An 11,430-nucleotide genomic window follows, 5' to 3' on the forward strand; every position below is an offset into this window, starting at 1 on the left:
AATTGCCCAGATCCAAATACACATGTCTTATTTCAAAGGAAAAGCTGTACCTCAAAGAAAGAAGCCTATGCTTTGAAGGTTGACAATAAATCAACAAATAGTTACAATAGAGGCTAGGGTACCAAAAAGTTTTGCTCACTAATACATTCATTAATTGATCAAGTATTCTTCCAGTGCTTGCCATGTGTCAGGCTCCGTGCTATTTGTCCAGGATGTATAATCTAGTAGAGTGGATAGACATACTAATGGGTAATTGTAACACAGGATAGTTCATAATTACAATGATAGTTATACTTGTAAAATTCATTTAAAAATTTATAATTTGGTTGTGTGAGAAGACACACAAGTCGCTTAGTTGCTAAATATACTATGTATACATATCAATTTTATGTAGCATTATTAAAGCCTTTTGAGGATTTCAAGGTTATATATACAAAGAAAAGAAAGAAGGCAAGATTTATAGTATAGGACCAGGTGGTAGACATCTGTTCTTTTTGTCTGTCTAGCAACCATTTGCTCTTCGTGTAGGGACAGCCCCTTGATTCTCTGTCTCCTTTCTTCAACTCTCAGCCTATATGATAGGGACAGAGACAACGCTATCCCAGGCTTACAGGTGAAATGTGTTATCCAAGCCTGGCCAATCACACCACTGCATTTTTCTGGCCAAAGGGACTTTTTAGGGATAGTTATATGATCCAAGAAGACATAGTGAGAATGATTTCCAGGACTTTTGTGGAACTACTGTGAAGAGAAAATCACTCTTTTCTTTTGCATTTACTCAACAGAATGGGTAGAAACCTGCAGCTGCTGGAGGCCACAACAAGGAGCCTGAGAATAAAGCCACTTCTGAAGGAAGGGCTGAGACATGGAGGGAAGAAGATTGGCATTCGAGCCTCTGGATCCATCTCTGCTACATCCAACTGCCTAGACTTGAATATATTCACATTCATGTTCTCTCTCTTTCTCCTCCCTTCCTTCAAAGTATTAGTGTTGCCCCCTTTCACCAAAAAACTGTAACAGTAGAGAAGGAACAGAACTCAAGAAATAGGTTTGAGGAGTATGTATCAATAAGACCAGTGTTATTGAAACTAAGGGTCCCTGTGGAGAAATAATGGGGAACAAATAAGGTAGGATGAGGCCACTAGATGGTAAGGTGTCTTGAATCCAACAGAGTTCAGAGGTGATATAGTGGTGTCTATTAAGTAGACAGAAGAGAATAAATTAATTTTACCATGAGTACATATTTACTATATTAGAAATCATAGCATCATCAACTGAAATCAGTCAGAAAAAAGTTAGGAGGAAACTGTAGTAATTTGGAGGATGAGGAGGAGGACCCAAATATGGACAATGGAAGTGCCAATCTGAGAAGCATAAACAGATAAATAACGGGGATAGAGACTGCTCAAGGACAAGAAAGAAAAAGGTTAATAAAAAGAGATACAGGGAGACTAAGTTAATCAAAGAACTGACCAAATCTACACAAACTAAATCTAAAGAACAATCTACAGAAAGTTGCTTGATGGTATTCTCAGTACGCAATTAAAAAACACAAAATAGTACCTATTACTTACAGATTTTAGAAACCTATCCTAAGTCCCAATTAAGGAGTAGACTAAATTAAATAAACATATTGTTCACACTATGACATAGGGCTTAGAGTATGTAAAACAACAACAACAACAACAAAAAACCAAACTTCCTGAAACCTTCAATTGGGGCTAAAAACTGTTGTGACTTTAGTCTGTATTTATGCTAGCTGGGCAGTATTTTTAACAATGACTCACGATGACTTTATTTAAAAGGCTCTGTGTTAATTATTAATTGCTCATTCCGGGCCCATAGGGGATTTAAGACACTTTTGCTTTCTTTATTCACCAGCCAGAACCCTACCTATTAGGGCCAATCCAATAGGATTGGAAAATGCCTTCTTGTCTCACTTAATTTAACCTGTTTTAAGGGTTTAGAAAAAAAAATCCCAACAATATTTAAGAGTCACATTTATATTGGAAAATTGGAATGTGTCAGGACTAGACAGATTTTTGTCTATTAAATAATCGTGGTTATAATTTTTTTAAAGCAAGATATTAAACCAATAGTCAGAGGGCTGCTTATTTGTTTCTTTAAATCTGCCAAGGAATCAGGATATCTCCTTACATTTCCTCCCTCAGGCTTGGAGGGTTTTGATCTAACTCCCTGCTTTAAGTTCCTGTTAAGGAAAACACATGCTATTAGTGTCCCGGAGAAAGCCCAGTACTTTTTATGTTCCTTCTGGACCACAGGGGTATTATCAGAGCAGTAACGAAGGCTGACACGTCAGGTGGGAATATATCTCAAGGAAAGGCCTATAAAGAGGCTTTGAAGATATAGGTTATTGGAAACTGTGCCCACTGTTCTAAACTTAGCATAAATTAAATTTAGTTGTATTAATTAGCAGGTTTTAATGTCTGCTGTCTTAAACGATGTTTTAAAACCATAGGGATTTGATTCAAATAAGTTCTTGGGCTCTCTGAGACCTGACCAAAGGAAGAAAAACAAATGCCCCCAAAGATCTGAAAGGCACAGACTTGTAACAAGCTCATTAGGCGAGCTTGACGGCATACGTCAGTTCTCCTTGGGCAATCTGCGTTTTTCTCAATGATCATCACTCTGAAGCACTAGCTCTTTCATATAATTCATACATTTGACACACATTTGTGGAAATCATGTGTAAAGTTTACAGCTTGGCTGAAGTAAAAACAAACAAAACCTGTTTATTTAAAAGGCATGTTTTAATAAGGCTCTGTTGGAACTGCTAACATATACATAAATACCTAATAGTGTAACTTTTTTAAAACTCTAGAGCAGTGGTTCTCAACCTTGGCTGCACATTAGAATCACCTGGGAATCTTTTTAAAATCCTGATTTCTGGGCCTCATTCTCATTCCGGAGATGGGAATGAGGCCCAGAAATCAGGATTTAAAAAAGATTCCCAGGTGATTCTAGTGTGCAGCCAAGGTTGAGAACCACTGCTCTAGAGTCTTTCCTAATCACAAATTTTTAAAAAAATTTAAATCACAATTTTAAAAATGTAACTTAATTTTTTAAATTAAAAAATGTAAATTATAAATTTTAAAAATAAAAATTACAAATAATTACATTGAATCTAGATTATTTGTTTTCCACTGGGAATTTAGGCAGTATATGAAAAACCTTGTAACTATTTTGGTATAGTGTCGCTTTGCTAACAAAGAAATGGGCTAATTCTAATAGGAATTGTCCTCTGACCCCTCCTCAAGACCCTGGGGACTATGTGTCTGCAATTTCTGTGAGTGGCCTCCGAGTGGCAGTGTTCTTTTTAGTTTGTGTTTTGATAATCAAGACAGTTTTTTCTAAGTAAAAGTTGCAGAGGACTCAAAGAATCATCTAGTTCAATAAGGTATTTCTTAGTGGTTTCAACTCCTTAGTAGCTCTGTGGTTTAGAGCAAGTGACTTAACTTTTCTGAGCCTCATTGTTTTATATATATACACACACACATACACACACACACACACACACACACACACACACATATATATATATATATATATAGAGAGAGAGAGAGAGAGAGAGAGAGGATTCTATTCTAAACTTAGAAGGTAGTGGGAAGGATTAGATAATGTGCATAGGTACTGTGTAGGAACTTTCAAACGCTATCTCCCTAAGTCCTTCCACTGCCCTATAATGCAGGTTACTATTCTATCTTTAAGAGATAAAAAAAACAAACAAACAAAAAACAAAAACTGAAGCTCAGAATAATCAGGAATGTAGTTTAAGTCCCATGGCAACTCAGTGGTGAACCTGGGATTTATGGTTTTAGCATATAAGACAAGTAAAATGCCTAATAAATTGCCTTGTGCATAGTAAATATTAGTAATTTTTAACCATTTTTATTATTGTTATTGATATAACTATTAAGTTTTATATAGCTGGTACCTGAAAGACACTGAAATTTTAAAATATTATTTCTATGATGACTTAACATATGTAATACTTTCAACAATAAAGATTTTTTAAAAAGTAAAATAGGTAGAAAAATCTATTATGACCTAGTTATTCAGGTATCTTAATTTTTCCCCAATGTATATTTGAACAGAGAATTCAATGCCAAAGGAAATATTTTTAAATAAAAGTTATGGTCAATTAAATTTTGGAAATGCTATGTATTTTATTATTCTCCTGGAGACTGACAAGAAACAATAACATATAAAATCATCTGAGATGTCTCACAATAAAGAAAACTATTAATATAGTTTAAACCCAAAGTTTTCAATGTATTTGACAAAGGAATTCTTTGATCATATAATATTTATGATCATCCCATGAAATTGGTATTCTGTAGAAAACATTTGGGAAAAAAGAATCTATTGAAATTCCTCTTCCAAGTTGAGCATATAATATTTTGACGGGTCTTCTTTTTCTCCTGATTTAACTCCCTGCTGTGGATGTGCTGTTAAATGCCAGAGCTGACAATAAACGCGGTTAAACCTAAGTTTTTCTCACAACAATACAACATTTTTAAACACTTCTCTCCACAACTGCCGTCACAGCTAAAATATCAACCCTTTCCTGAAACTCCTGTTCATAGTAATGCTTAGAGCTCCTTATCTTTTGCACCATAATGGTTTCTCAAGTTTCATTGATGCTAATTTAAACTTTTTAATTTATCATGTGCTTATGACTCCACAATTAAATGGTGACTTCCTTAGTATCTAGAACCATGCATTGAACTTCCATGTATCCCTCCCTAACAAAGTGTGAACACGGAGCATTGCTCATTCATTCATTCAACAAATATGCACTGAGCCTCCCCTGCGTGCCAGGCACTAAGTGCTGGGGTATACCAGTACCCAAGCAAGGTCACTAGTACTCTAGTGGAACTTTTATTATACTGGAGCAGAGAGATATATTACTTAAGTCTTTAAGTAATTACATCATGTAATGTCAGATAAGAGTAAGTGGCATGAAGCAACAAGGGCATGTGAAAGAGTGAATGAGAAGAGGTTACCTTGGAAAGGACTCTCTAAAGAGGGCATATGTAAGCTGAATCTGAATAACAGAAAAGAACCAATCATGCCACGAGAAAGTCAGAAAGAAAAGTATTCTAGACCAGAGCAAAGAGCCAGGGCAAAAACTAGAGGTCAGCTGAATTGTCTAAGAGGAAAAGCAGGAAGACTAGGGTGGTTAGAGCATGGGTAATGGGTCAGAGGAATCGCTATGATATCAACTTAGAGTGGTAGGTATGAACCAGATTGCAATAGCAATCTGAACTTGATTTTAGGTGCTATGGAAGCCACCGAGTGTTATAGACATGGAAATGACCTAAGCATGTTTTCATCACGTAGAAAGACCACTCTGTCTGCAGGGTAAAGAATGAACTGTAGTGGGTCAAAGGAGGAATCGGGGCCATTTATAGGCTGTTTTAGTAGTCAAGGCAAGATATGATGGTGATTTAGACAAGGGTGGTGGCAGGAGAGCAAAGGAAGTGGAGAAATTCTGAATATACCTTGGCAAAAGAGACAATGGGATTTGCTGGCTTGAGCAAACTAGTGGATGGTGCTATTTCCTAGATGGGGATACCTGGGAGAGGAGTGACCTGAGGGAGTGGTGAAGGTTGAGAGGTCTATAGCATATCCAGAAACATGTGTCAATTTAACCTAATTCTGAAGCTTGTGTGAAAAGGCAGGGCTAGATACATACATTTGGGAGTCATTGGCACAAAAACAATATTAAAATCATGTGACCACATGAAATCATCTAGGTCAGCGGTTCTCAACCTGTGGGTCGCGACCCCTTTGGGAATCAAATGATCCTTTCACAGGGGTCGCCTAAGACCATTGGAAAACACACATATAATTACATATTGTTTTTGTGATTAATCACTATGCTTTAGTTATGTTCAATTTGTAACAATGAAATTGGGGGTCACCACAACATGAGGAACTGTATTAAAGGGTCGCGGCATTAGGAAGGTTGAGAACTACTGATCTAGGTAGAGAATGTAATCCGAGGCACCTAAAAATTTAGAAGTGGTACAGGAGAAGAGTAGTGACAGAGGGAAGAAGGGAGGGAAAGGTGGAGGGAGGAAGAGAGGAAGGAGACAGAGAGAGAGAGAGAGAGAGAGAGAGATCAAAATGGTAGGCAGAAACCAGAAACTCAGGAGAGTGTAGTGTTGAGAAGTCCAAGAGAATAAAGTACAGCTGAGTCAAATGCCAAAGATCTAGATGAGGACAGAAGAGGAAAACATCGGGTTGGCCAACATGGAGACAATAAGGGCATGTTCAGTGGAGTGGTGATGACCGAAGATGAGAGGCGTAGTTGAAGCAAGAATGAGAGGTAAGGACTGATAAACATTCAATGTATACAAACTCTTCAAAAAATTTTGCTATGAAGAGAACCAGAGAAGTCTGGCAGTAGTTAGAAGGGACATGAACTCAAGAGAGGTCTTCTCCTACTCCCCAACCCCAAATGGGAGGAGATACTAAAGTCTGTATAGAGTCAGAAGAAAAGATTAATAATGCAGAAAAGAGAGGGACTAATTTAACACATAAATCTTCAATTATGAAAATTTTAAATGTATTTGATTCATATTAGACTGAATAGGAGGTTATTTTCCAATATATGAGTTGTAATTGTGACAATTTCCAGGAATCAAAACTGGGTGGTAATAATAATAATAACAATATTAAGTAATATGTAGTGCTTATTTTGTGCTTTACAATGTGTGTGTGTGTGTATACATATATATGCTTTATAAATCCATATAAATAGATGCTTTACATATATGTAAATATATATTTGCTTCTGTACTCTTCCAAATAACAATAATTGTTCTCATATTACACTTAATTAGGAAACTGAGATACAGGGAAGTCAAGTAACTTGTCTAGTGTCAGGTAGGCTGTAAAACCAGTATTCACGCACAACCTGACTCTGAAGCCTAAACTACAGGATAAACTGTTAAAAGATTTCACATCAACTGGCATTTCCTCAGTTCATGACGTATTTTATGATTCACCTCCTCTCAGTTACCTCTTCTTTTTCCAAGGGTATATAGTTATAGAAAAGGATAAAAAGGAATTGTTTTTAACCCTTTCTCTATTTGGGGCAATCTTATGAGATGGTCAAACCAATTAGGTGCAGTCAGCAAGTCTATCAAAACCATTGTTTTTAGAATATTTATAAATATATACTGTATATTAAAATATAATTTTTTACATATAGTAGTTTTTTCACAAAAGTATTCCTACTATATATACATTCGATACACATTTATATATTACTATAATGGCTATATGGTATTCAATTATTGAGATATACTACAATTTACTTAACCCTTCAAATATATATGTGTGTGTGCTTATGTATCTACATAAAAAGTCTATGATCTTGGCAGAAAACTTAGAAAATACATCTTAGCAAAAAGAATTCCACTCATTCTTTCATTTAATAAATGTCCATTTTATGTCATGCAACCATTATAAACCATGCTTTCAAATGCTATTTAAAAGCATGAGGAAAGGACACATATGTAATATCCTTTGTAATACTTTAAGTAATAAAAAAATAATAAATAAAAGCATAAGGAAAATGCAAAGGACTATATAGAAAGTATGTCAAAAAATCAGTAAAAACAAATCACTCATATATGAGAGAGAAAGAGAGAAAGGAGAGAAGAGAGGGAGAAATGTAAGCAGTAATTATTTCTGGGTGATGAGATATTAAGGATGATTTTTATTTTCTTCTGCTTGCCTTTTCCTTATTTTCTATAATGAACATATATTACTTTAATACTCAGGAAAATGTTACTTAAAAATAAAATTTTTCTACATATTATGCTGAGAACACATGCATTACCAGACATCTGATTTGAAGCTAAAATGAAACCCATTAAGATAGTAAGGCTTAGGGGATAAGAGGACATTTTGTTATTTCAATTACTCAAAAATAATCCTCTAAGTTATTCCACTGCCAGGAGCAGTTAACTGACTTCTCAGAAAGGCCCATTTCCTCAGGATGTGTGTGTGTGTGTGTGTGTGTGTGTGAGTGTGTGTGTGTGTGTGTGTGTGTGTGTTTTAGGGAACTACATAGTTATCCATGCTAATTAGTATATATTCACAGATGATGGACAATCAACATAGGGTTTGCTTCTTGCCACTAGATCCTCCCCAGGAATAGAGATTCAGGAGACATTTTCAAGGGAAAAAAGTCCATAAAGTATAGGTAGAAAATTCAGCCACTTTCCTTTGTCTTGTTCAGGCTATCCTTTAAGATGCCTCTTTTTTTTCTTTTAAACTTTCTATTGTGATAAATTGCAAACATACTAGAAAATATCTATTTGATTGCTCAAAAATATGTACAATAAACTACATGTTCCTATGACCTAGGTTCAATAATTATCAAAATTTTTAAGAACTTTCTTTCCCATTGTTTATCTTATATTAGTAGGAAACAACAATACTTAAGAACAGAAAAACTATACTTGTAGGAAAAATTTACAACATTAAATAAAACGAAAAGTTTTTTAAAAACCTCACTGCACCAAGCTTTGAAGAAGTCCCCAGATAGTTTCTGAGGTCTGCTAATGCAGCATCACCTTTCCCACCCAATTTGCCCTTCTTCCCTAAGAGCTATATTTGAGTACATTACTATGCTTGGAAAAGGGAAAAACTAAAATAAGAAAAGCAGTAAACTAGAAGCTGTGAAGATACAGTATAGAACAGAGAGAAGTAGCCAAAACTCATCCAGGGGAGTGCAGCCAAGAACAGCCGAGGGACAAGCCGACAGCAGGCTGGCAGGTCACTCTCATTTACAAGGAAGCAGAGCCAGTGGAGCACCCGGTTGTACCTACCCAAACTGTTGTCACTACTCGTGGGCCAGGAAGCAATTCTATCCCTCAGTTGCTTCTTTTTACAGGAGTTGTCTGACTTCTCAGAAAGGCCCACTTCCTCCTTCCTAATTTCTCGAACAAGCTGCATGCGGCATCTTATAAAATCCTGAAAGGAAATCTTCCCGTTTTCATCTGCGCCCAGTTGGTTCATGATCTCAGCCACAGACTCTTCCATGTTCAATTGGCGACAGACCATCAACAAGTCATTCCTACAAAAGGGGTTGAACCAAAGAAATGTTGTTTAGGAGAGACATCTGAAGTGGTGAATGAAAAAAAAAGTTTCTTGACTCTATTCACCCAGAGTAAACCTATTTCTAACCTCGTTGCTCCTAGAAAAGTGGTAAGGGTGCAAAATGATCTGTTTCACCTGAGTTATTCTAGACAAGAACTCTATTATTTGGAAGAGTGAGGCAACTTTAAATCCTTTGTTCTCTTTTTTCTTCCTGTTTCCACACCCTTCCCTCCTTTTCATTCTTTTGAAATTGACGGAGCACCTGTAGAGTGTAGCACTGTAATCCTACTGTAAGATAAAGTTTCAGAACATAGGAAAGACATTGTTTCTACTCCTGGCAGAGTTTTAAATCTAGTCAAGTTGTAAGAACAAAGATTTTAACAAGTCATTTTCAGCTTTCTGGACCAATCAGCTAATTTTAGCGCTTCTTTAAAATATTATTTAATCATGACTTTCATGACTCAGTGCTCGCCTACCTCTGTTTTTTCCTGATTTTCTTTTAATATTTTTCACACTCCCATAAGCAATTAGCAAGCCCTTAGACTTAGAGCAGGGATCAAATCCCAAGTGTCTTGCAGGACTGGGACGTAATGTAAATGTGTGAAGTAGGTAGATCCTAGACAAGAGGGATTGATGAAGTCTGTGGTTTGATTAAGTGGTATATCCAGCCTAGAGGTTTTCAAATTTAAAAAAATAAATAAGGAACAACAACAAAACACTATCCTGGCCAAGAACATATATCTGGAGGACATCATTGGAACCTGCCATGTAAGTCTTGTGCTTTTTTTTCTCTTTCACTGAACTCTTTGGGGAAACATTTTGTTCATATTTTTTCAACGGTAAGTCTCAATAAAGGTCAAAGGATTATGAATTTAAGAGCTGGAAGAGACATTCGAAACTAGTCCATGGTCACTAACAAAGTTAGTGCTCCTGTCTCAACACACCACCAAAGTCCAATCATTCCTCTGTGGTAGTGCCATACCTCCATATGGCACTCATGGTAGGTGTGTCTCTCCCACCCCTTAACTTTAGAATTGACATCTAACTTGCTTTGACCCTTGGGATTTTAGCAGATATGTGTTTACATAGTTGGGCTTGCCAACCCTCCTGACTCTGCCATCATTATGAGAAGAACAAATCATGGTAGCTACTAACCCATAGCCTGAGCCCCAAAATGAGCCACCTTGACTGACCTGTTGACCTGTAGCCTAAGAAGAGTCACTCTAGCTGACCCCAAGATGTGTAATCAGGAATAAAATCTTATTGCTTATGCCAATAAAATGTTGTGATTATTCCCCAGCAGCAGCTAACTGATACACAATAAAAAAAATACATTTAGCCCTAACTGGTTTGGCTCAGTGGATAGAGCATAGGCCTGCAGACTGAAAGGTCCCAGGTTCAATTCCGGTCAAGGGCATGAACCTTGGTTGCGGGCACATCCCCAGTAGGAGGTGTGCAAGAGGCAGCTGATCCGATGTTTCTCTCTCATCGATGTTTCTAACTCTCTATCCCTCTCCCTTCCTCTCTGTAAAAAAATCAATAAAATATATAAAAAAATATTTAAAAATAGGGTTTCCCCCAATCTAACTCTTAAAAAAAATAAAAAAAAATACATTTATATGCTGTTGTTTTTGCCCTTGCCTGGATACAACTTGTCTGATATTCAGCTGGATTTATCCAAGATTTAGGGAAGATTAGGATTGCTAAAGTATGAACGCACACAGAAAGAAGGGGTTGATGTTCAGATTTTACATTCTAAAATAAGAATTTCTTTGTTATATTTTTAGATAAGTCTAAAAATTAAGCTTGATGAAAGATAAAGAAGTTTTCTGAATTCTAGAAGTTCACATAAAAAGATGTTAACACTAATATTTTCTGAATGATAGGAATATGGTGTTTACATTCTTTATTTTGCCTATCTGTATTTTTGCAACTTTCTCAGCATACTACACTACTTTCATAAATTACTAAGTCATTTTTTTTTTTTAGGTTTTAAGAATGAGGATAATAATAGTACCTCTCTCATGAGGTTGTTCTGAGGATAAATGACCTAACACATGTAAAGCACTGAACATAATTCCTGGCATATATGAAGTACTCGGTAAATAGTAGCTATTATTATGATTATTTAGTTGTGGTCTATAAACACATAGGATCAGAACATAATAAACCATAAAAGAAAGAGAAAATTAATTGATGACATTATCTAAACAAACAAAACACCATATAACAAGCATCCTAAAAAATTAAGTGAAATCAGCTAGGACCCTACCACTATGGTTTTAACAC

The 11,430-nt window shown here is 36.0% G+C and overlaps 1 protein-coding gene across 1 annotated transcript in view; it reads right to left on the bottom strand.

The window, feature by feature from the left end:
* MCC (MCC regulator of WNT signaling pathway) overlaps positions 1-9,070 on the bottom strand; it is a 299,306-nt gene extending 290,236 nt beyond the window's left edge. The window contains exon 1 of the mRNA XM_070412466.1: positions 8,871-9,070. Coding sequence (XP_070268567.1) covers positions 8,871-9,060 — 190 coding nt within the window. The 5' untranslated portion in view covers positions 9,061-9,070. The remainder of the gene's footprint in view (positions 1-8,870) is intronic.
* Between the last annotated feature and the right edge of the window lie 2,360 nt (positions 9,071-11,430).

The sequence above is a fragment of the Myotis yumanensis genome, unplaced genomic scaffold, assembly GCF_028538775.1.
Source record: "Myotis yumanensis isolate MYYU_CA2020_CCGP unplaced genomic scaffold, mMyoYum1.0.hap1 SCAF_4, whole genome shotgun sequence".
NCBI lineage: Eukaryota > Metazoa > Chordata > Mammalia > Chiroptera > Vespertilionidae > Myotis > Myotis yumanensis.